At 51.0% G+C, this 25,744-nt stretch overlaps 3 protein-coding genes across 6 annotated transcripts in view; 2 read left to right on the top strand and 1 right to left on the bottom strand.

Annotated features, from left to right (window-relative positions):
• Positions 1-86: 86 nt before the first annotated feature.
• On the bottom strand, positions 87-22,046 carry TMEM91 (transmembrane protein 91; the record flags this gene model as incomplete). Of its 4 annotated transcripts, none has more annotated exons than XM_081031993.1 (4): positions 21,970-22,046; positions 3,468-3,694; positions 762-911; positions 87-245 (listed from the first exon to the last, which is right to left on the bottom strand). In XM_081031993.1, the coding sequence occupies exons 1-4, from the start codon at positions 21,995-21,997 to the stop codon at positions 87-89; spliced, it is 564 nt and encodes a 187-aa protein (XP_080888119.1). In that variant the 5' UTR covers positions 21,998-22,046. The 4 variants fall into 4 exon arrangements, with proteins under 4 accessions (XP_080888119.1, XP_080888121.1, XP_080888118.1 ...); XM_081031995.1 differs by lacking the exon at positions 87-245 and adding an exon at positions 482-602; XM_081031992.1 differs by lacking the exon at positions 87-245 and having other exon boundaries at positions 579-911.
• Positions 11,834-18,711, top strand: B9D2 (B9 domain containing 2). Its single transcript, XM_081031996.1, has 4 exons — positions 11,834-11,975; positions 12,447-12,538; positions 15,667-15,792; positions 18,113-18,711. Exons 2-4 carry the CDS (start codon positions 12,451-12,453, stop codon positions 18,424-18,426), a joined length of 528 nt encoding a protein of 175 aa, XP_080888122.1. The 5' UTR covers positions 11,834-11,975; positions 12,447-12,450; the 3' UTR covers positions 18,427-18,711.
• Positions 19,351-25,744, top strand: part of TGFB1 (transforming growth factor beta 1) — a 14,370-nt gene continuing 7,976 nt past the window's right edge. Inside the window, exons 1-3 of the mRNA XM_081031988.1 lie at positions 19,351-20,544; positions 23,584-23,744; positions 24,906-25,023. Coding sequence (XP_080888114.1) covers positions 20,190-20,544; positions 23,584-23,744; positions 24,906-25,023 — 634 coding nt within the window. The 5' untranslated portion in view covers positions 19,351-20,189. The remainder of the gene's footprint in view (positions 20,545-23,583; positions 23,745-24,905; positions 25,024-25,744) is intronic.

Here is a 25,744-nt window from a genome sequence, read left to right as displayed (position 1 = left end):
ACCCCCACATGCACCTGGATTCTCCAGTCCGCCTGAGGACGTGCTGGGCTGCAGGCCTCTGGTTCACCGTGGGAGCCGCAGAGCAGCTAGGGTGGGTCTCGGGAGGCCAGGTAGGCGGCCAGGGTCACCAGGGCGGCTGCATACGTGCACACGCCCAGCCCGACAGCCAGGACCCCCAGCAGGAAGGCGCGGCGGGAGGCAGCCCCTGCCCCCTGGATGTCCCCCTTGGCCCAAGCCTTGTTGGTCTGTGGAGGTGTTGGGCAGTGGTGACTTGGGCATCCTCTTTCCACCCTGCTTCCGAAGCCCCAGTCCCTTCCCCACAGGACACACCCATGCATTCATTCATATATTCCAAAAACAAACACGGAGCACCACTCTGGGTCAGGCACAGTTGGGCACTGAGAAGACTGGGTGACTAATAAAAACACACATGTATTACTGTTTGCCGCCATTCGAACTCATTTGATGCTCATAATGAGCCTGAGGCAGGAATTACTCCCATTTCACTGATGAGGAAAAGGAGGCCCAGGGAAGTTGAGTGGCTTGCCCACAGAGAGTGGCAGACTTAGGATTTGAGTTCAGGTTCTTCCCTCAGCAGCCCTCTGTGAAACACACCTCATGTTACCCTGGAATGTTTGCCTGCAAACTCTCTCCACCTTCCCTCCCCTTCGCCCCCCAGGCCTAGCTCCTCTATTTTGTTTTGTATTTTGAATGCATTTTTTTCTTTTATATCCAGTCCCCTCCCAGCCCCACACACTGACCTTCTGGGCCAGGCAGAAGGCGGCGATGCCCACAGGCCAGAAACAGCACAGCATAGAGAAGACAGCCAAGCCGAGATGGTCATGGGGTAGGAGCGGGGAAAGGAGGTTGCTGCCATCCCAGTCTGAGTCACTGTCACTGGACGACACATCCTATGGGCAGGAGAGGGCCTGGGTGGGCTTCTCTACCCACCTTCCCTGCCCCACTGCTCTGCTCCCCATAGCCCCCAAAGATCAATACCAGGGCCTCCCCAGAAACATCAAGACAGAAAAAACGTTCCAGGATACAGGCTCTTGACTTTTCTACATCCTGGATCTCTTTGAGGGGACCATATCTCCAGAGAAGAACCCACCCACAACCAAAGCTTTGATTTCAATTTTGAATTTACATGTCCAATTGTGGATACTACAACTGCTTGTAATATCTGAGCTAAATGCCTGTGAAGTGGAGCGGCCAGTTAGCTCAGTTGGTTAGAGTGCGGTGCTCTTAACAACAAGGTTGCCTGTTTAATCCCCACATGGGCCACTGTAAACTGCGCCCTCTACAACTAGATTGAAATAACTATTTGACTTGGAGCTGATGGATCCTGGAAACACACACTTAAAAAAAATTAAAAAAAAAAAAGTTAAGTGCCTCTGAAGTAGAAACAGACATCGATAGGGATAGAAACCTTAAAAAGATAGATATTAGGAGAGACATTTTGGTGGCCTAAGGTACTAGTTTCAAACGTATCTGCTGAAATTTTATAACCTAAATAAAGAATTTATTTTTTTTAAATCTTGCATCAAATAGCTCACAGTACTTTAAGGAGCTACTGTAAGGCCAAAACTGAAATGAAAATCAAAGTTAACAAAGAGGTCAAATGAACAGAAAAGGCCTTTTTGCCCTGCAGACATTTGCCAATCCCAGAAAAATTGACTTTTCAATCAAATCTTGAACTAGATTAAAAATTATCTTTAGGGCCGGCCTGTTGGCTCAGGCAGTTAGAGCTCCGTGCTCCTAACTCAGAAGGCTGCCGGTTCGATTCCCACATGAGCCAGTGGGCTCTCAACCACAAGGTTGCTGGTTCAACTCCTCGAGTCCCACAAGGGATGGTGGGCAGCGCCCCCTGCAACTAAGACTGAACACGGCACCTTGAGCTGAGCTGCCGCTGAGCTCCCAGATGGCTCAGTTGGTTGGAGCGCATCCTCTCAACTACAAGGTTGCCGATTTGACTCCCACAAGGGATGGTGGGCTGCGCCCCCAGCAACTAGCAACAGCAACTGGACCTGGAGCTGAGCTGCGCCCTCCACAACTAAGATTGAAAGGACAACAACTTGAAGCTGATCGGCACCCTCCACAACTAAGACTGAAAAGACAACTTGACTTGGAAAGAAAAAGTCCTGGAAGTACACACTGTTCCCCAATAAAGTCCTGTTCCCCTTCCCCAATAAAATCTTTTAAAAAGATTGTCTTTAGTAGTGCCCCTATGCAGCTGATCAAAGCAAACCAAATCCTCTGTGAAAGAAGGTCCCTTCATCCTAGACTGCAAAATAATTTTTCTTAATAATAATTTTGCAAATAAGATGACCAGCATGGAGTCAAAGATAACCAAGTACATAAGGAACTGTGAATAGAGCGAACAGAAATAATAAGGCCTTGAAAGTCCTCAAACAATGCAATGATCAGACATGTACAATGTCAGTGACACTCGCTGCCACAATGTGGCAGACTGTGTCTCCCAAAATGGCCACAATCCTCTCTCCCATCCTGGTGCTCTTCTTACAGTGTGACTGATACCTTCCCTTCAAGCGTGAAGTCTGTGTCCCTTGTCCTTGAGTCTGGACAGGATGTGGCTCACTCATAATTGATGGAATCTGGTGGAAGTAATGCCACATGACTTCCTATGTTAGAAAATGTGAGGCAGCTCCTGCTTTACTGAGACACTCACGCTGGAGGCTGGAGGCACATTAACAGGTCTGACTGCCCTGAAGCTGTCATGATGGAAGGAAGCCCAAACCAGCCCACAGGGGGAGACCCATGAAGAAACCCCAAGACTACATGAAGAGAGAGATACCCAGCCAGCCCCCAGCTACTTCAGCCCCTGACTGTTCCAAATCTTAGCCGCTGGCTGACTGCAACCTCATGAAAGATTCTGAGGCAGAAACACCCAACAAAATTCTTCCCAAATTCCTGACCCACAGACACCACAAGTGATAATGATTATTGTTTCAAGCTTAAGTTTTGCAGTGACTTCTTATACAGCAATAGTAAATGGGAAACCATATTTAAGAAATACTAATAAAAGATGAGCTTGACACTATGTACAAGGAATAAAAAATTATAAAAGTGACATTAACTTGAAAAAAAAGAGGCCATGGATGACAGAGGCCAGAGGTGCATAGGCTCTGAAGAGAAATGGACAGGTAAAGAGCAGGGGACTCAGAAATCAGAGGGAAGACAGACAGAGAGCCAAAAGCAAGGAAACAAAAATGACAGGTTAAAAAAAAACAAACAAACAAAAAACAACACAGAAAAACAGCTAAAGAAAACGGGAGAGGGAGGACAGGAAAACTACAGCTGGAAATCTAGAAAGCTCATACACAGCTGGAAAGTGAGACTTCAGGCTAAAGCCAGGTAACCTGGCCGCCAGCCTGTCAGATGTTAGACACAGCTGGGTTCACCTCCAGCTCCCTCCCCCAGCTCCCACTAAGACCTGCTGCTCCTACCTCAAGGTCAGCGGGCCCTGGTTCCTCCAGGTAAGGGCTCACAGAGGGAAGAGGTGGTGGCAAGAACTGCCAACCCCTCAGAGACTCAGCAAAGACCGTCTCTCCAAAGAGGGACCCCAGCTCAGGCTCGCCAGGCTTCTGGATGGGGATCTTGCAGTCTACGCCTGCCAGCAGAGGCTGTTGGAGCTCTCGGAGACTGGGGCTATCCATGGCTGGGGGAGAGGCTCCTGGGGTAGGAGAAAGAAAAAGACAAGTTGTAAAAGACTCACCTTCATCCTTCTCCTGACTCCCAGCTCTGGAGAGACTCCAGGAAAAGACTAGTTAGTTCAACAATCCTCAGACCCATTTTACAGATGGCAAAGCTGAGGCCCAGAGAATAAAAGAGGCTGGTCCAAGTTATGAAGAGAACTCAGGCGTCTGGACATTCAGTTCTGGCCTTCTCTCTGCTCAGGCAAAAACTACATACCTGTTGCACATTATTCCAAACCATGTTTACACACTTACTTGCCCCATTCTGGGATCACACATGACCCCTTTCCCCCACACTCCTTCCCAGTGACGCTTTGCACTTCACTCTAGTTCACACCCCCTGTGCCCAAACCTGAACACTTGAATACCCAAGTCCCTGAGCACAAACCCATTCAGACAAGCCCAACCCCCACCTCAAAACTATGCTTTCACCTCCCAAGGACTCCTTGCATACTTGCCCCAGACGACATCGGCTCCCAGAAAACACCCCACCCTTCTTACACACTCATCCAAGTGGCTCCTTGCACACTCCTAATCCCCCCAGTATCAGATCCCCCCATTCGCACACATACGCACAGGCTTCCCACAAAGATACTCTCCCCTTTTCCCATCACTTCCCTTGCACACCTGCCCCAAACACCCTGTCCACGCACCCCTGGCTTACTCCATCCACATCCATGCTCCCACACAACCCTCTGCACACCCACCAGCTCCCCAGGTACCTCCTGTTTTATCAGAATGCTCCTTGGCACACCTCCCATACCCCCAACCCACCACACACTTGTACACACTCAATCACAAATATTCTTCTCGCCCCAGGATCACCCTGGGGACCTCCAAGCCACTCGCTCTCACTCTAAACCTGGCTTGAGTCGATTTTCTCGCCATAGGTTTGCCTTCCCAACCCCAATGCGAGGACCCGAGGGTGGGGCGGTGCCCCCCACCCGCGCCCCTCACTCACCGCCCAAGGCCTGATGCCAGGATCTCCTGGGCCCTTACGCTGAAACCCACCAGGACCCTGCCACTGGGGGATGGGGACCTCAGTGAGCCCCGCGATCCCCGGGGCCTGGGCCTGGAGGAGCGGAGTCCTCGCACTCCGCTTGGCGCCCCTCTCCGCGCTCGGCGGGCAGCGACCAGGGGCAGGAATGGGGGCGGGGCGGCGGCCTCCCGGCTCCGCCCTCCGCGCGGCAGGGGAGCGGGCCTTGAAGGCCGACCTCAGCGCCTGACAGTAGCCCCTGCCACCCCAGGTGTGACGGAGCAGGCGGGGATCTCCAGAACAGCAAGCCCTGATCCCCAGAGCCCAGGCCCAAGCGCTGCGGGGCGGAGGAGGGGCCGTCCCCGATCCTAATTGATCATGCAGGGCCTTCCTGGCTTAGCCCAGCCTCCACCTACCCCCCACCACCCCCTGCCCATTAATAGCAATAGCAACTTCGGCCAACTGTGTGCCCGATTCTTAGTGCTTTACATATACGCGAGAACATTTAGTCCTCAGAACAACCTAAGAGGCACTCTCACTTGTCCTGTAGTACAGAGAAGGAAACAGGTCTGGAGAGGTTAGGTATTTGCCTAAGAGCACACCGCTAACCAGTTCACTGAGCGCAGACCACACTGATGCAGACCACCCGCATCATCACTGCATTGATTTCTCTCCATAGCTCTATTTCTCTATCCCTATTTTGCGGATCAAGAAACTGAGGCTCAGAGATGTGTGTTCACTTGACCAAGGTTAACTGAAACTAGGCGGCAGTTGTAACCGAGGGCTGTGTTCCCTGTAGTCCCCAGGGAGGGGGAGGAAGCAGAGGCAGAAGGTGGTGGGGTGGGGGCTTCCAGGGAAAGGAGATTGAGGTGGGAGTAGACGGAGAATGGGGTGATGCGCTGGTTATCAGGTGGTACATGTGGTGGTTGAGTCAGTGTTTGGACTAACACAGACCTGAGTTCCTTCCCAGGCTCTTCAAGGCACTTGCTGTGTGACCTCTGGATAATGGCGTCACCTCTCTGAACCCCAATTTCTTCATCTGTAAAATGGGGTAAATATTTCCCGCCTCTTAGATGTGATAATATACATAAACCACTTTGATTACGTGTGATAAAAATATCCAACATTTGCCCAAAGCATGGCAAAGTAGGCTCTGAACATGTTTGATGATGTTTATACATATTATTATTTATATCCATCTCCATTAATCTGATTAGGGGATTCTCCTTGACCTACTGGCCTCAACCTCCTTCAGGGAGCCCACCCAGCTTGCACTGGCTTCCCCTTCCCAGAAGCCCTCCATCTCATCAGTTCCAGTCAGCCAAACTAGAGGATTCCCCAGCCTGGTGTGGGGCCAGCCAGAGTTCCCTCGCTCCAGCGCTCCAGGGCTCTGTGCCAAGAGACCAGACTCTAGAGCTGGCACAGGCCCCATTCCTGGGGAGAACAGATGGCGTCTGCAAGTGTACTTGAATCAGCCACAGTTTCTGGCAGAGGGCAGGTAGGGAGACCCACGGGAGGGTAGATGAGAGGGAAGTGGGAGCAGGATTGTTTTCTCTGGGAGAGATACCCTATTACTCTACATCTTTAACCTTGCTCCGGTTGCTTTTTCATATCGCTTATCACTGTGAAACATATTACAATCGTCCCCTTTCTCCAAGCTCCCCAGTGGAGGAGACCTGAAGCCCTGGATAGTACCAATCTCTGTATTTACTATGTTTCCCTATATCTACCTATGATAAAGTTTAATTTATAAATTAAGCACAGTAAAAGATTAACAATAATAAATAGACTAATTATAACTTGGTATAGTTATGTGAATGTGGTATCTCTCTCAGAATGTCTTATTGTCCTGTACTCACCCTTCTTGTGATGACGTGAGATGATAAAATACCTATGTGATGAGATGAAGAGAGGTGAATGCCATAGGCATTGTGACATACCGTGTTAAGCTACTATTGATTTTCCGATGGTAAAAGTTACTTGAACATAAGCACTTTGATAAGGTAACAGTCAATCTGATAACCAAGAAAGCTACTATAGTGACTAACGGGCAGATAACATTGATTCGTTGAACAAAGGGATGATTCACATCCTGAGCAGGATGGAGCGGGACTGCATGAGGTTTCATCATACTATTGAGGATAGCACACCATTTAAAACTCATGGATTGTTTATTTCTGGAACTTTCCATTTAATATTTTCAGACTGTGGTTGACCTCAAGTAACTGAAACAGTGGAAAGCCAAACCAGGCAGGAGGCGGAGACTACTGTATATGTTTCTGTTTGTAGTTTCAATCCTCTCAATCAGTGTCACCTGCAGAGGGCCTGAGATTTGATGTTTTGTTCACTGCGGTGGCTCAGGGCCTAGAACAGCGCCTAGCACAAAGCAGGCCTTCAGCACATAGTAGTGGGATGGGGGCATGAATTCCCACCAACCTCAATGTTTTACCGAATCTCCGAGTTCCATGGGTCCCTTCGTCCCGCTAGGCCACCCTTGAGATTCATTCACTTCCATTTAGATCTCTCTGGCCACCATCAACCTTGTACAGTCCCCACAAATGCACCCTTTTTAGGGGGTCACGAGAGACCCAGGCCTTTTAGGGTTTGTGATGGTCCTGGAATACTAAACATGAATTTCTAACCAGTATCATCAATGGAGGCTTAAACCATTGAGGAAAGTTCAACAAGGAACAGGATATTTATCTAGTCTCAAAGTATTTTCCCACAGATGACTTATTATATTTATTACAAAGGGGAAAAATTAGTATTAATGGAGAAGATTGGCAGACATCACTTTAAGGTATAGAAGTTGACATTACCAGTATGGAACAAATAGACTTCATTCCCCCTGGCATGCACTGAGAAGGACACAACATCATGTCTGTGGTTTTCTTGCTCAAAATCCATCCTCTGAATCTAACCACGAGAAAACATGAGACAAAGCCAAACTGAGGGACACTCTATAAAGTGTCTGGCCTGTGCCCCTCAAAAATGTCCCTGTCATGAAAAACAAAACAATAACAAAAAATGTAAAACCTGGCAGGCCTGTTCTAGATTAAAGGTGAGTAAGGAAACATGACAACTAAATACAAAGTGTGATCTTGGATGGAGAGCAGATGGTGATAAAGTATGTTATTGGGACAATGGGGGAAATTTGAATATAAACAATAAATTAGATGATAGTTTTGTATCAATGTTAAATTGATACTTTGGAAAATGTTTAATTGGTATTATGATTATATAGGAGAATCCTCCCTTGTTCTTAGGAGGATTTGCTGTTGGAAATAATGAGTTATGAAATATATATATATATATATATATATATATATATATATATATATACATATATATACAAAATTATATGCAAAATAATTGAACAGAAACTTCGCAAAAGAGGAAATACAAAGAACAATGGACATTAATAAAAGTACTCAATTAGTCATCAAGAAAATGCAAATTAAAATAATTCAATATCAATACACACCCACCAGAATGGCCAAAATGAAAAAGAACTCCATCACCAAGGGTTGGTAAGGATGTGGAGAAAGAGGAACTCTCATACATTGCAAATTGGCCCAACCACCAGGAAAACTGCTGGACGATGTCTACTATAGCTGAACATATCCTATGACCCAACAATTCCATTCCAACTAGATGTGAACATATGTCCAACAAAAAGATAAATTCCCATCAACAGATGGATAAATAAATGTAGCATCTCCACACACAGGAAACTTATAAAGCAATGAGAATGAACAAGACCTACAGCCCCAAGAAAAAGCATAAATGAATTTCGGAAACAAAACTCTGAGCAAAAGGCGGCAGACACAAAACTATACATACTGTGTGATTTCATTTATATAAAGTACAAAAACAGGCAAAATGAATGCATGTTGTTAAAAGTCCAGCCAGTGGTTACCCTTGGGGGCATCCTGGAAGACACATGACAAGCTTCCTGGGGAGCTGCTTGTGTTCTTTTCTTGAGCTGAGTTACCATGTGAGTTCAGTTCGTGAAATTTGACCTAGCTCCTTATTTTTGATTTGTGCACTTTTCTGTACATATATTATACTTCAAAACAGTTATTTTTGAAAAACAGTAAGCTAGATCTTTACATACTGACATGGATAAATTTCCAAGATGCTTCACTGAGTGAAAAAAGCAAGATGTGAAACAATATATACAGTCACTATGGAAAGCAGTATGGCAGTTCCTCAAAAACTTAAAAATAGAATTACCATATGACCTAGCAATTCCTCTTCTGGGTATACACCCCAAAGAACTGAAAGCAGGGTCTTGACGAGATATTTGTACACCCATGTTCATAGCAGCATTATTCACAATAGCCCAAAAAGTGGAAGCAACCCAGTGTCCACTAACAGATGAATGGATAAACAAAATGGGGTGTGTATATACAATTGAATATTATTCGGCCTTTAAAAGGAAGGAAATTCTGATATGCACTACAATATGGATGATCCTTGAGGATATTATGCTAAATGAAATTAGCCAATCATAAAAGGACAAACAAATACTAAATGATTCTACTTATACAAGGTACCTAGAGCAGTCAAATTCATAGAGACACTAAGTAGAATGGTGGTTGTCGGGGACTGGGGAAGGGAAAGATGGGAAGTTGTTGTTTCATGGGTACAGAGTTTCAGTTTTGCAAAATGAAAAAGAGTTCTAGAGATTGGGTGCACAATCATGTGCATGTACTTAATGCCACTAAATGGTTCAGATATAAATTTTATGTTATGTATATTTTAACAAAATTTTTAAAAAGTTAAAAATAAAAAGCAAAAAGTACATATTCACTGTGCTTCTTGGAAAAATATGTAAAATATTTCATTTCAGTAACAATAAAAAACCCCAGTAATAACAGCAAACATTACAGTGCTTCCTATGTGCCAGGCACTATCCTGAATTCATTACATATTTTATTAGTTATCTATTATTGCTGCATGACAAATTACCCCCCATACTCAGTGGCTTAAAACAACAAATATTTATCACTGACATAGTTTCTGTAGGTCAGGAATCTGGCGACAGCTTAGCTGGTGGTTCTGGCGCAGGGTGGCTCATGAAGCTACAGTTAGCATGTTGGTCAAGTGCAATAGTCATCTGAAGATCTGAGGCTGAAATATCTGTTTCCAAGATTGGTCACTCACATGGTGCTAATTGTTGTCAGGAGGCCTCAGTTCTTCCCCATTTGGGTCTCTCCATTGACTGCTGTACTGTTGTCACCTCGTGATGGCTGATCTCTCTCAAAGTGAACCATCCGAGAGAGATGGAGGAGGATACCTCGATGCCTTTTATGGCCTGGTTTGGAGGTCACACAGCACTTCTACCACACTCTATTAGCTAGAAAGTGCAGCCTACACTCAAGGGGAGAGGAATTAGGTTCTACCTAATGAAAGAAGGGATGTCAAAAAATCTGTGGACATATTTTAAAACAGCTTCATACATTCATTAAATCTTGACAATAGTCTGAGGTGGGTACCATCATTCATTCTCATGGTACAAATGAAGAAAATAAGGCACTGAGGGCTAAAGGTCACACAGAAGGGGCAGAGCCAAGACTTAAATCCAGGCAGTTGACCTGGGAAGCATTTTCTTAATCACTAATATCAGCCAGTGGGGAAGAAACCAATTAAAGAAAAAATATTTAAGGAGCACTGACAGGACTTGATGACTGATTGGATGTGGGAAGTGATAGCATCTGGATGACACCCCATAATCCTTTGATTCTGGGAGACATGTATCCAAGAGAGGTAAGATAACAGAGAGGTTAAGAGCAAAGTTTTGGGACAGAGTCAAATGGAATTATGATCAATTTGGCTTAAAGCGAATGATTTTGCTCTATTTTTTTCATCTTAAATTAAGCTGATAATATTACTTACCCAGCGACATGTCTGACGACTAAAGGAGATTGTGTATGCAAAAAGATTCGTTTTGGGGGGCTGACACAAAGAAATAACAACACATGGTAGCTTTCAATGCCTATAGTGAAATGTTATCCCATTGAATAATTTTATTTATATAAATTTTTTAAAAAGATTTTATTGGGGACTTTATTGGGGAACAGTGTATACTTCCAGGACATTTTCCAAGTCAAGTGGTTGTCCTTTCAGTCTTAGTTGTGGAGGGCGCAGCTCAGCTCCAAGTCCAGTTGCCATTGCTAGTTGCAGGGGGCGGAGCCCACCGTCTCTTGCAGGAGTCAGGAATTGAACCTGGCAACCTTGTGGTTGAGAGCCCACTGGCCCATGTGGGAATCGAGCCCACAGCCTTCGGACATTAGGAGCACGGAGCTCTAACCACCTGAGCCACCGGCCCAGCCCCTTATATAAATATTGTCGTATTGAAATGTTGCCCCATTTTGCTAAAAAGTAAGGGACTAAGAGGGTAGGTTCCCTTTGGACTCCTGGTCTGGGCTGGGGGAATAAGGCACTATGGTTAAACTCTATTTAAGAAAGTGGGAAGGGCACTGCTCAGGAATTCAGAATGAGAGCCTCTGGCTCAGTCATTGTCCTTGTGTCCACTACGGGGATGAGAAAACTGAAACCTTAGAGCTGTGCAATGTCACACAAATTACCAGTCTTCTAGAGCGCATTTTCTGCAGATAAAGGAGCCTCAGTTCCTCATTTCCACCCCTTCACCACACCCCCCTCCTTGCTCAGAATCAGCACTAACAGAACTGGGCAGTATTTCTGAGAGGGAAGTTGGATTATCAGTCCCTTGGACCCTGGGGAACTTTAAAAAAGGAAGGAAAACCCCCTCCCCAACTTGAGTAAGGATTTTTTTTCCCAGTCATGAAGCAGAAGGGTGCATTCTTCTGCGGGGGAGTCCCCCTTGGCCCTGGCTCAAGTCTCCGGTTGGTGGTCCCCGTTGGAGGGGAGTTTGGAGGGGTACGGGGAATCGACGGATTTGTTTATTTTGTTAAGACAATTATCTGGGAAATACAGTTGGCGCTCCAACTTCCTCAGCCACACTCAAGATGGCAGCTGTCAGGCCACGCCCCAAATGGCAGAACCTTGCGTTGTGACTGGGAGACGCTTTTCCCAAAATGGAGAGAACGTCTATCACACTTTAGCCCCGCCCACATGGACAGCTAGGGCCAATAAGGCAAGGAAGGGAGGTTGCTGTTGCCCTAGTAACAACCAGGGAGGCCGAAGGCGGGCGCGACGGCGAAAGGCTCGGCACCTCAGATCTCTTGCTGTCCAGAAGGTCCTGGGAGAGGCGCGAACTAGGCCTGGGAAGTCAGCGCCCGCGGAGAGAGGGACAGGTCAGGCCCATGAACTCCTACCACCGCTGCCGCTTTCACCCCTCCTAACCGTTAGGTGTTCTGAAATAGGAATAGCGCATGCGTATGCTTAGAGGCGGGGCTTTGGTGGTCCTGCACTTAAAACGCATGCGCTTCAGGCAGCTGGGGGGAGCCTACGACACTAGGAGGCGGAGCTTTTATGCTTGTAGGCGGGGCCTTGACCCTTGAGGCGGGGCTTTCCGCTGCACTAAGAGGAAGAGTTTATTTTAGGGGCCGGCTGAGTTAGACGCCAGTTCCTCAGCCCAGCCCTCATTTTTTTCGAGACTCTCCTGGAAAGGCAATTAGGATCATGGTTCAGACCCCAGCCTCAGTGGTTTGACGAAACTAGCTTGGAATCCTAGTGCTGCCCCTTATTTGGAAAGCCTTGGTTTTCCCATCTGTCAGGTGGAAATAGTGTCCTTAACAGGGCTGTGATTATATTTTTCCCCTCAGGGCCATGGCTGAGGCGCACGTGATTGGGCAGATCGTGGGGGCCACCGGTTTCTCAGAAAATAGCCTCTTCTGCAAGTGGGGCGTGCACACAGGTATTGCGGGGCCTGGTTCATTTCCCCACCAAGACCCCCAGCCTAGAGATTCCACCCTCTTTCCTTGACCAACTGGCCCTGTCGCTGCTCCTTGTACGCTGCTCCTTGTATTACATCGGCTCTCAGCACTCCTAACCCTGACTACACTGTGTACATGTGAATTTCGGGCTCCCTTCTTAACCCTTTCCATCCCATCTCTGGAAGCTCTGGCTCCCACCTCTGAACACATAGCCCTTAAGGATATGGGACTATAGCCTAGACCACACACACACACAATCCAATCCTCAGAACACCAGACAGCCCCAACCCTACTTCATTCACTGTCTCAGGGGTGCCTTGGGACCCTCCTAGCTCTTAAGCCTTTGCTTAGCAGTCTCCATTTATTGAGTTACTGTAAAATGGAAATTTCCATCCTAAATTTACAGAGAGACTACCCTCCTGTGTTCATAATTCTCTGTGAGAAGGTAGGAACTCCATTCTGGCAGTCATCCAAGTTCATCCACATGGCCCAGGAGGGACCTCGAAGGGCCCAGTTTTCATGCCTCCCCATGGGAGGCAGTAGAGCCTGGTATAGTATCCTGTGTTAAGACCTCCAGATCTGGGCTCAAATACTAACTCCGCCACCTATTAATTGGGGGCCTTTGGACTTGACCAAGCCTCAGTTTGCTTGTCTGAAAGTGAAGCTAATAGCAACTGAGAGGCAGCATAGTATTGAAGTTAAGAGCACAGACTGCCTAGGTTCAAAACCAGCTGTTGCTTATTAATTTTGTGACCTTGACACTTTCCCTGACTGTACATGGGAATAACAACCACCTACCTTATGGGGTGGTTATAAGGACTGAATGAATAACAATGGCACTTAGGAGAGGGCCTGGCCTAGTAAGTGCTCAGTGTCTGCCTGGCTTGTGTAAAAATTGGATGGAATCTTGTTTGTAAAGCCCTTGATATGTTGCCCAGCACAGATAAATGCCCATGAAAGGAATGTGGCTGTTGTCATCATCATCTCTTCCGGCCCTGGGTCCTTTGCAATTCCACTGGTGGCCAGGGTGGTGGTTGAGATTCCCTGGGAAACTGTGTTCCTTCAGCAGAGCTGATGAAGAGGCAGGTTCTGGAGTCAAACTTGGTTTCCATTCTGGGTCCCACCATTCACCTGCTCTGTGACCCCGAGCAGGTGCTTTCCCCTCTTGGAGCCTCAGTTTCCTCATTTGTGAAGTGGGATATTTGTCCCTCACAGGGGTGTTGGGAAGTATTATATGTGAAAAGCCTGACTCAAGGCCTGGTGCTTTCCTCCCCTAGCCCAGAGGGAGCAACAACTCATAAAGTTTTTGTTATTTCAAGGAGCTGTTGTGGGGGGCATTTTATCCAGCAGAGAGCTTGGGGGCAATTGGATAAAGGGCTTGGGCTCTGCAGTCAGACAGAGCTCAGTTTGAGTCCCACTACACCATGGGACCTTGGTCTGCTGCGGTCCTGCTGTGGAGAATAGTGCTTGGCACACAGCACGTGTTCAATAAATGTGCATAGAATGAAGGGACAACTGACTTTCCTTCTCAGAGTCTGTTTCTTTGCCTGTAAAATGGGGATTATACAGAGGGTGCCGAAAAAATGTGTACACATTTTAAGAAAGGAAAAAAATATTAGATTGTAATAATATATACCAGTTACAAAAGACGAATACAGGGGCGGCTGGATGGCTCAGTTGGTGGCAAGATGGCTCAGTTGGTTAAGAGGGCGAGCTCTTAACAAGGTTGCCGGTTTGATTCCCACATGGGCCAGTGAACTGCGCACTCCACAACTAGATTGAAAAAACAATGACTTGACATCCTGGAAAAACACACTGTTCCTCAATATTCCCCAATAATAATAATAATAATAATAATAATAATAATAAAAGATGAATACAAGTCACGTTTGACTTCTGCAATTACAAGAGGTGCTAAAAGTGGTTACCATCAGTGTCCAGTGTCCAGACACTTCTGATTACGGCGACCTACTGCTTGAGCAACGTTGACCATCTCTGAAAATGTGTATACATTTTTTTGGCATCCCCGGTATTAGTCCCTGCCTCCTAGGCTCACTTATTGGTCCAACAGACATTTATTGAGCACCTTCTGTGTACCAAGATCTGCGTTTGAGGTCCTGGGGACCCAGCTGTGTACAAGCTTCCTGCTCTTCAGGGGCTCACAAGATGGGGGAGACAAATCAATAATCAAATAAAGAAGTGAGTGTAATGATTACAGACAGTGGTATGTACTGGAAAGAAACGAGATAAGATAATACGATAGGGCCTAGTTTGGGATAGAAGGGTGAGGGAGAACCCCTCTGTAAAAGTGGAACTTGAGCTGATCCTGAAGGATGAAAAAAAGCCAGACATGGGGATATCCAGGAACAGAGCTTTCTAGGCAGAGGGAACAGCCAGTGCAAAGGCCCTGGGGAGGGAAACAAAAATAGGATCAGCGAAGCTAGAGGGTGGGGACAGATGGGGAGAGTGATAGGAGATGAGTTCAGGAATGTGGGTACAGGCCAGGCCATGCAGGGCCTCTTGGGCTATGGGGATTACGAGTCCAGAGGGTGGATTAAACTAATTCATGATGAAAGTGCATAGCACAGCATCTGACATTTGGTAAGCCTTTGGTGCATTTTCGCTATTATCATCACCCTCAGTAGGACTGGTATTACGTACCTTTCGTGTGTGCTCAGGCTTTTTCATGAAGGGCATCCTTGCCCCCATCTTAGTCCTTGGACTAGGCCTCTAAATGTGGGGTAAGAATAATAACAAAATGATACCCAACACTTATCCAGCACTCACCATGCCCCAGGCACTGTTCTAAGTGCTTTGTGCATATTAGTTCATTTAATCTGCTCACAAAACAACATGGAATGCATTATTATTACACCCACTTAACAGATAGGGAGACTGAGGCAGGGAAAAGTAACTTGCCCAAGGGTGCACAGACAGGAAGAAGTAGTCCCAGGATTTGAACACAGACATTTGGCTCCAGAGTCCACATTTTGTAACCCCTGCCCCCCAGTGCCAGGGAGAAACGGTCCTACAGCCACAATGACATCCCCTTCATGACGGCTGCCTCCGACCTCTCCCTGCCCCATTGGTGTTCTGGCTCTCATTGCAGGGGCAGCATGGAAGCTCCTGTCAGGCATACGGGAGGGCCAAACGCAGGTGGACACCCCCCAAGTAGGGGACATGGCCTACTGGTCCCATCCCATCGACCTGCACTTCGCCACCAAAGGTCTCCAAGGTGGGTTCCTGGCCTGGGCTCTGGACCTGGCTGAAGGGAGGAGGGTTAGCAGCACGCCATGCTGCTGGGACTGGGAACACCAAGTCCTTTCCCTGCTCCCATGCCCTTTGGGTCCCTTTCCCGGCCAGGCTTGGTCCTGGAGAGGCTGATCTGAGACTTCTCTGGGCTGGCTCCAGAGTGTGTCAGAGGCCAGGGGTGGAGAGAGAAAGGGGAAGGTGGGGACCAGGGGGAGAGAGGAGGTGGCTTTGAAAGAGACAAACCAAGAGAGTTTTTAGTCAGGAGGAAGCTGGGAGGGGTTATAAGAGAGAGGCAGGGCTGGTGGCTGTTCTCAGGCAGAGCTCCTCAGCTGTTCAGAGTGGAAATGAGTATGCGGGGGAGGAATGGTATCAGAAAATCTTTTCTGATGGAAAATTTGGGTCATTAGAGAGAAGTGGATTCCAGGAAATAGCCTAGGTAAATACGCCATGTATTTCAGCAATATAAATAATATTTACTGAGTACCTGTCCTATGGTGGGTGATGTCAGGAAGATGTCAGTGATTGAGACAGCCCCCCAGCCCTGTCCTCACAGGGTTCACCATCCCATGGGGGAGACAGAGCTGTCCCCAGAAAGTGGCAGCCCAGAGTGGGCAGGGCTGGATTGGGGGATTATAGAGAGCTGTGGGAGCCAAGAAGAGGCTCCTGACTGCCAGGGAGTTCAGGGAAAGCTTCCTGGAGGAGGGGATGTTTGAGCTTTGCTGTGAAGATCCAGTAGGCTACTAAGGCAGAAGGAAGGAAGAGGTTTCTAGGCAGAGAGCTGTGTGCAGAAGGCACAAAGGGTAAAGTGAGCCAGGGCATTTGGAGGATGGAGGTAAAACTGGAGGACTGCAAGGGGTGAGGTGGCAGGGCCTTGAATGTCAGGCTGCAGAGCTGAGGTCATCTCCTGGACACTAGGGAGCCACAGCAGGTGACTAAGAAGTCAGATTTTGCTTTTAAAGGGTGATGGATTAGAGGGCGAGGCAGGCGACTGTCCTTTAACTCTTCAGACTCCCAGACCCCCCCGTGTGGGCATATCATCCTTGCCTCCTCTTTTCCTGAATGCCCCCCTCCCCCTGCCCCATTCTGTCCATCAGGAAATCCCACTGGCTCTACTTTTGGAATGCATGCTAAACCTCACCACTTCTCCCCCCTTTCCCCTGGCACCCTGGTCTGTCCACCCGAAGCTCTCACCTGGGCCATTACAGTAGCCTCTTCAGTGGTGTTCCCACCCTAAACTCATGGAAAACCCTAAGTCACATTCCTCCTGTGCTAAGAACCCTCTATGTCCCATGTCTCTCAGGATAAAAGCCAAAGCCTTACCATGGATCACAAGGCTTGGATCTAGTGCTGTCACCTCCTCCCTTCTCCCTCTCTCAGTGGCCTCCTGCCACACTGGCCTCCCTGGAAGCTCCCATCTCAGGCCTTTTGTACCAGCTGTTCCCTCTGCTGGGAGCACTCTTCCCTAGATGTCCACATGGCCCAGTCCTTCTCTCCTTTAAGCATTTGCTCAAATGTTACCTCAGTGAAGCTTTTCTTGATCCCCACCTTTCTAAAACTGCATCCCCACCCCCACCCTACCCACCTTTATTTTTTTCCAGAGCAGTTATCACCATCTGACATACCCTATAATTTGCTTATTTACTATGTTCGTGGTCTAGGATGTCAGCTACATAAGGGCAAGAATTTTTGTCTGTTCTGTTCACCCATGTGTCTCCAGCTTCTGGGACAGGGACTAGCACAGAGGGGCTTAGAAAGGAGGGTGAAACGGGACTGGATCTCCAAGGGCTTTGTCCACCAAGCTGAGGAGCTGAACTGTATTCTGAGGACAGTGGCAAACTTATGGAGGGGGAGATAGATGCTTTCAGATGCCAGGTGGAAGGTGGATTGGAGGGGGCAAGAAAGAAGGCTCTGAGCCCAGAGAGGACAGGGAGGGCGAGGGGGTGGGAAGAAGGGCGGTGTCCAGGACAAGGCCCACGGTACTTACTCATCTGGCGACTGGGCCACACTGAGATGGAAACCAGAGAGGGAAGTCAGCAGAGGCCAGATCCAAAGGGCCTTGAATGTTGAGGTGGACTTTATACCAAGGGCACTGGGGAGCCATGGAAGGGTTTTAAACAGGGGAGGAACATGGATTCAGAAACATCCCTCTGGCCGCCATGTTGAGGTGGGAGTCCAAAGAGGCTGGGGAAGAAACCCAGGGGGAAGGGACTACCTGAGGTCCCCAGTGGAGATCAAGGAAGTGGGGATCCACAAGTTGGAGACCCGGCTGTCCCATCCCTTCTTCCCTCCCTCCTTTCCTGCAGGCTGGCCCCGGCTCCATCTCCAGGTTTGGTCCCAGGACAGCTTTGGCCGCTGCCAGCTTGCAGGCTATGGCTTTTGCCATATACCCAGCAGTCCTGGCACCCACAAGCTGGACTGCCCCACGTGGCGGCCCTTGGGCAGCTGGCGGGAGCAGCTGGCACGGGCCTTCGTGGGTGGTGGCCCTCAGCTGCTGCATGGGGACACCATCTACAGTGGGGCTGACCGCTATCGCCTGCACACAGCCGCCGGTGGCACCGTGCACCTTGAGCTGGGTCTGCTCCTGCGTCACTTTGACCGCTATGGCGTTGAATGCTGAGGGACCCTGCCTCACCGGCCCCCATCCCCACACCTGGACACCCAGTAAGGGCAGGATGGCACAATAGTCAGAAGTCTGGGCTCTGGAAACCCTCAGCCCTGCCCGGAGCCAAGGCACGCTGCGACTTCTGTCTTGGCTAGCACCTCTGAAGCCCAGTAGCTGTCCCTCTGGGGCCTAGTTTCCCTATCTGTGAAATGGAGACAGCCATCTGTGGGGTCCCAGGGGTTTGGGAGAGAAGGGGCTGCCTTGCATATGGAAATGTTCAATAAAGGAAAGCAGTTCTGACAGATGTGGGTGCCTTCCTGACCTGTCAGATGGCCTGTGCCCAATCCTCCCACTGACACCCTCCTTCCTCAGGCCCCCACCTTCTGACAGACCTGCCTCCCCCATCCTTCTCAAACTCTGATCTCCTCCCCACTCTGGGTGCCCCTCTTATGACCCCTCTCCTTGGGGCTCCCCTTCCTGTGCCCTTCTCCCCACTAGGTCCCCCATCTGGGTGACCCTCTCTCCAACTTCCCACTCTCTATTCTGCGTCCCCTCTTCTGATTCCCTGTCAACTGTGTCCCCATCCACTGATTGAGCGCTCCTCCCCAGGTCTTCATCCTCCCGGTGACCAGCCGCCTCCCCCCCACTCTCCCCACACACACAGTCCTCAAAGGCACACGCATCCGGGTCGCCCGCTCGGCCGCCAGGAGGCAGCACCCTGTTCGTGGGGCGGGGCCGGGGTGCCCGCCCCCTCCCCCGGGGCTTAAGGGACCCCCCTCAGAGCCCGCCCACGCGAGCTGAGAACGGTGGCCCGGCCCCCGCATGCCCTCACCCCTGGGGGCCACCCCCGCCCCGCGCGCTTCCTGGGTGGGGCCGGGGCGGCTTCAAAACCCCCCGCCGCCCCAGCCGGTCCCCGCCACCGCCGCCGCCCTTCGCGCCCCGGGCCGTCCCACCCCCCTCCTCCCGCCGCAGATCTGCCAGACAGCTAGGCCCCCGGCCGGGGGCAGGGGGGACGCCCCCTCCGGGGCACCCCCCCGGCTCGGAGCCATCCGCCGGGTCGGCCTCAGCCGGGAGCGGAGGAAGGAGCCGCCGAGGAGCAGCCCGAGGCCCCAGAGTCTGAGACGAGCCGCTGCCGCCCCCGCCGCCGCCACTGCGGGGAGGAGGGGGAGGAGGAGCGGGAGGAGGGACGAGCTGGTAGGGAGAAGAGGGAAAAAAGTTTTGAGACTTTTCCGCTGCCGTTGGGAGCCGGAGGCGCGGGGACCGCTTGGCGAGGCGCTGCCAGGCGAGGAGGCAGCACTTGGGAACGGCAGACTGCTCCCCCACCGCCTCGGACGCTTGCTCCCTCCGTGCCTACACGTCGTCCCTCAGGCGCCCCCATTCCGGACCAGCCCTCAGGAACCACAAACCCGACTCCCGCGAAGACTTGACCCCAAGACCTCGGGCGCACGCCCCTTTCCTGAGCCCCCGCGCATCCAAGGACACTTCTCCGGAGTCTGGGAGACGGGATCTCTCTCAGACCTGCCTCAGCTCCCCTATTCGAGACCACCCACCTCTGGTACCAGATCGCGCCCATCTCGGGTTTTTCCGTGGGATACCGAGAAGCCACCCGCTAGAGCTTCCCCTCCGTCCTCCGCGAGGGCCTCAACTTCCCCCTCCCCGCAGGCCCTCCTACCTTTCCACGGGAGACCTCCCCCCCAGCCCCTGTAGGGGTGGGGCCTCCCTCTGCGCATCCCAGCCCCGCTAGCGCTCTCGGCAGTGCCGGGGGCGCCGCCTCCCCCATGCCGCCCTCCGGGCTGCGGCTGCTGCCGCTGCTGCTGCCACTGCTGTGGCTACTAGTGCTCACCCCGGGCCGGCCGGCCGCCGGACTATCCACCTGCAAGACCATCGACATGGAGCTGGTGAAGAAGAAGCGCATCGAGGCCATCCGCGGCCAGATCCTGTCCAAGCTGCGGCTCGCCAGCCCCCCGAGCCAGGGGGATGTGCCGCCCGGCCCGCTGCCCGAGGCCGTGCTGGCTCTTTACAACAGTACCCGCGACCGGGTGGCGGGAGAGAGCGCCGAGCCGGAGCCGGAGCCGGAGGCGGACTACTACGCCAAGGAGGTCACCCGCGTGCTAACGGTGGAAAACAGCCACAGTGAGCTCGGAGGGGCAGGGGACCTTGGAGGGGAGCCCCCAGCGGGCGCCGGCGTGCTGGGGTCGGGGAGGAAATAACTAGCGGAGGAAACTGACTGGAGAGAGAGGACCCCTGGGGGCGCTGGGAACGTGGGAGGGAGTCTCAAAGAGCTCCCTCCCCCCCAGGTGTTTGGTCTTGAAGAGGAGATAGTGAACGAAGTGGACAGCTTCTAGAGAGCGACCGGAACATGCAGGATCGAGGCGCGGGAGTCCCCTAGAGGGAGAGAAGCAATGGGGGAGGGGTAGAAAAGACTTTGGGCTATTGGGTGCACTAGAGTGTGGGGGTCGCGGGATAGGGGCTGAAGACAGGGTGCCCGCTTTGGGAGAAGCGAAGACCCCAGTGCTGAGCAAGGAGAAGTAGTGGGGAAAGCTGACGCAGAGCTCAGGGGTCGTGAGGCGAGAAGATTCAAGAAGGACAGAAAAGCTAGGTAAAGGAAGCTCGGAGGTGCCAGGAAAAGTGGACCAGGTTACAGCAGGCGCCAGGAACACGCGGGATCGGGGGGTGGAGCAGAGAGGGGAGGGGGTGAGAAATGCGGGGAAGAAGTGGGCGCGAGTTCGTAGGAAGAGGGGAGCTAGCGGGAAAGAAGCGGAGACCTCTGGGGTACGGGGGATGCCCGGGGAGGTGCCCTGAGTACTTCACAGGTGGACGTGCGAGAAGGAAGCCCAGCTGAGGAAGCGAGCCCCTAGGAAACCTAGAATACTGGGTCGTGGGAAGGGGCTTACAGAGAGGAGAGACGCGTGGGAAAGGTGGACCGGGAGAGGGGCGCAGGAGAGATAAACGGTGGCCTACTGGGAGCAGCGAACCCTCCACATCGCGGATGGAAGGGAGTGGGCTGAGCGAGGAGTCCAGCCGCAGGGGGAGAGGTGGTGGGTGCGACTCTACAAGATTGGGGTGAGGAAGCCCCACGTGGGTGCCACGCGCGGGGGAGTGGGGAGGAGCTGCGCGTCCGGAAGTGGGGAGGAGGAGGACCCCGCAGCGCTAAAGGCTGAGAATCTGGACCCCAAAGTGCCAGTTCCTCTCCGGGAGGTTGGGGAAACCCCAGCCTCCGGCCGCCTCTCCCGCCCTCCCTTCCCTTTCCTTCCCGTGCCCTGGGGGGCGGGGATCGCGCGAGGGGCCTGGGGCGAGACGAGGCAGGTCCGGTCCCCGCCCTCGCAGCGCCAGCGCCTCCGGCCCTCTTCACCCCAGCTCCGGGCGGGGCTACCGCTGGGCCAGCCCCGTCGGCGCCCACTCGGGTACCCCCGCGTCCCAAGTGGCCCAGAGGCTTGGGGTCTCCCTCCTTTAACTTTCCCTGTTGGGCAGTGGACTTGTGGGTCCCCAGCCCCTTTGTGCGCCCAACTGTGGCTCCAAGTCAAATGACGCCCATCTCCACGCCTGTCTTCATCTCACCTTTTTTCCATGGTTGCTTCACCATCATTGTAGAGATTTCTTTAACACTGATGCTTTCAATCCTCTCCTCACAGACCGTCTCCATCTCGTCCCCAAATCCTCTGTCTCTCTCTCCGTGTGTCTCTGTGTCTCCTATCTCTGTTTTTCCATCTCTCGCGCGTTTTCATTAGTCTCTCTGTCCGTTTGTGGGTTTCCCAGTTTCTGGCACTTCATCTCTTCCCTCTCTTTCTCTTCCTCCTCCACACCTCCTCCTCTCCTTTCCCTGTCTCGCGTTCTCTCCCTCCCCCCCGTCTGCCATTCCCTACCCCTCCTGTTACTCTTCCTCCCTATCTGTCTCCCCACCCGGCTCTATCCTTCCTCTGGGGGTTGCCGAGTAACCGCTGGGCCAAGATAGGGCTTATTGTGGGGAGGGGCTGGTCTGGCTAGAGGGGGGAGGAGTACGGAAAGGGGGCCCACAGAAGGGGTTTCCTTTTACCTTTCTCATCAGATCCTGTCTCCCATTTTCGCACCCGCACTACAGAGGCCTAAAACAGGTGCCCCAGTTGATCCAGGAGTTCATGGCCTGCCCCCTCAACCCCAACCCCAAACTTATCCTGAACTAGTAAACACTCTTCCTAATTTTCTAACCCCACTAAGCCATTCCTACCTAAAATGAACTTTGCCTTCTCTAACCAGCTAAGGGAGGAAACAATTAATAATAATAATAATAATAATAATAAATATCATATTAGCAGGGAGGCTGCGTACCCTAGTAGTTGAGAGCGGTTGAAGTCTGGAACTAGACTTCCTGAGTTTGAATCCCTTTCTGCAGCTTCCTAGCTATGTGACCTTGGGGCAAATTTCTTAATCTCCTGTGCCTCGGTTTCCCCCTCTATAAAACAGGTATAATAAATAGTGTGTTCCTCCTGGGGTTGTTGTGAAGTTTAAATGCGAAGTGCTTTGAATATCGCCTGGCAAGTAGTGAGCGTGCTTTAACGTGCACATTAGAGTGACCACTGTGTGCAGACTCTGTGCTACCCGCTTCATCTGCATTGTGTCACTTATGTCACACTCTCACCCTGCAGTTAGTCGTTCCTTGTTTTACAGGTGAGAATCTGGCACAATGAGAGGAATTCATTTGCCCAAAGTTGCATAGCACTTCAGCTAGGAAAGCCTGGTTTGGAAGGCAGGGAGCTTGATGTGGAAGCCATTTCCCAAAGAATAGCAGGAAACTGAGGCTTCAAGAGAGAATGTGACTTGCCAAGGTCACAGCAGTGGAAGGCAGTGGAAGCATGGGCTGCTCCGAATACCCTTGTGACTGTGCGCTGTCATGTAACTTGCATTTGAGGCGTCAAGTGCTGGGGAGGCCTGCGCAAGCAGGGGAGTACACCTTTGGTGCCAGTCTGTACTGAGTGGGCCCTTTACAGGTGATGGGAGAGAAGGGTGGTTAGGACCCTGTTTTACAGAGGAGGAAACAAACCCAGAGAGGCCAAGCCACTTGCCCACAGTCACATAGCTAAAAAGTGTCAGGGTGGAACTCCACCCCAGGGCTCTCAGCTCTTAGACCTGGAGTGTGCCGGCTGCCCCACCCCTGCCACACTCCTGACATGCCCCCTCTCCGCTCCTTCTGCCTAGAAATCTATGAGACATTCAAGCATAACAAACACAGCATATACATGTTTTTCAACACGTCGGAGCTCCAGGAAGCAGTGCCCAAACCCGAGTTGCTCTCCCGGGCAGAGCTGCGTATGCAGAGGCACAAATTGAGAGTGGAGCAGCACGTGGAGCTGTACCAGGTGGGGCACTGGCCAGGTGGGGCAACAGGACGGCAGGTGGCTGCAGGGTCCACACAGACGGGCCATGAAGGATGGAGTACAGACTGTGGGATCACAGGGCTCTTTAAACCTTCAGACTCCTAGCACCCCAGAATGTTAACCGCTTAGATGGCTGTAATCTTAGTAATTGGACTCTAGAATGCAAGACTCTTGAAAATTGAAATCTTTAGAAAAGTTGGGAGTTCTCAACCCGCTCTGTCCTATATGGTAGCCGTTAGCCACATATGGCCATTTAAGTTGCTTAAATTTAAATAAAAGCAAAAATTCAATTCCTCAGTTTCACTGGCCACATTTCAAGCAGCCATAGCCACATTTGGTTAATGGCTATTTTGGACGCCACAGATAAAAAACATTTCCATCGTCACAGAGAGGTCTCTTGGATAGCTCTGTTCTAGAAGATCTGGAGTCTTCAGGAAGATTGAGAATGGGGCCTCTGGGAAGGCTAGAGTCTCTAGAATATCATGTGACCTCGAATCCATGTCACATGGAACTTTAGACTTGATGGTAGATGTTAGACTCTTACAACAAGGGAACTTTGTCTGATGTTAACGTCTTGGAGTCTAGAAAATCCAGCTTTATGCTGCCAGCCCCTGGAATGTTCTGTCCAGTCCCAGGGGGTCATTCCATACAGATGTCAGCAGTCTGCAGCTTCTGGGTTTGTGACCTGAAAGACTCCTGGAACGTGAGTCTCTTAGACCTTCTCAGGCTCATTGACTGCGTAATTGTTGGGTTGGTGTCAAACCCTGGAGTTATACAATGACTTCTACCGGAAGCACCTAGAAAGTTATAGACTCAGAATTCGGGGTGTCAAATTTGCAGAACTGTATGCTGAGTGAAGCCCAAGATGTCTGCAGGAGAATCTTAACCCTGTGGATTGTCCAAGCTGTAAGGGGCCAAGAATTTCCATGGCCCAGAAGGGGGTTGGGCCAAAGCTGAGTGGCCCAGTTGCTTTGATCCCAGCCCAGAGCTCTCTCCTCCTCTTTTCTCTGGGCCCCACAGCATGAATGTCTGGGAGGGGACTGTCCAAGGGCCTGTAGTGGAGTGGGGTGTGCATTCAGTGAACATGCGGGCATCTGGCAGTATCTACCCACCCTCTCTCTCTTCCCATGCATCATCCCCCAGAAATACAGCAACAGTTCCTGGCGCTACCTCAGCAACCAGCTGCTGGCCCCCAGCGACACGCCTGAGTGGCTGTCCTTTGAGGTCACTGGAGTCATTCGGCAGTGGCTAAGCCTCAAAGGTGAGGACTGCTTATCTGCCCCGCCCCTTTTTTGCAATGGGGTCAACCCCATTGTTTGTCCTGGGGCTACCCTGCCCAGCATCCCCCACCCTATGTTGGTGCCAAAGAGCTGAGACCTGGCCCTCCTCCCAGACACTCAAACCTGAATGATTAATGGATTGATTCATTTCCTGAGCACCTGCTCTGGGCTGGGTGATTCTGGGGACACAGCAGTGACCAAAACAGCCCCATCCTTGCTTTCACATTGCTCATGGTTCATTGCTGGGGTGTGGGGATGAAAGACCTGTAAACCAGATAGTAATGACCCAGAATGGGCAGGCCTGGGATGGGGAGCCCAGAGGAGGTGCCTGCCTAGCCTGCGGTCAAAGAGGGCTTCCTGGAAGAGGGGATTTTGAAGCTGATGTACGAGGGATAAGTGGGACCAGCCTAGGAAAGAAGGAAGGACAAGACTGTTGGAGGCAGAGGGGCAGGTTGTGCAAAGGTCCTGATTCCAGAGACAGTCTGACACAACTGGTCTGTCCGGAAGAGGATGGTGTCTGTCCTGGCTGAGTCCACAGTGCCCACTCTCCCTCCTAGTCTCCCTCTTTCATTCATGCCACCATTTAATAAATGCCAGTAGGTCCCTGCTCTGTGCCTGGCCTTATGCCGGTGGTGCAGGGGACACAGCGGTAATTAAGATGGCTTCTAGGTCCTGTCTTCATGGGGCCCACAGTCCTTTCTA

The sequence above is a fragment of the Rhinolophus hipposideros genome (assembly GCF_964194185.1).
Source record: "Rhinolophus hipposideros genome assembly, chromosome: 21".
Lineage (NCBI taxonomy): Eukaryota > Metazoa > Chordata > Mammalia > Chiroptera > Rhinolophidae > Rhinolophus > Rhinolophus hipposideros.
Note: the sequence above shows the minus strand (reverse complement) of the source record. Positions and strands in the feature narration are given on the sequence as shown.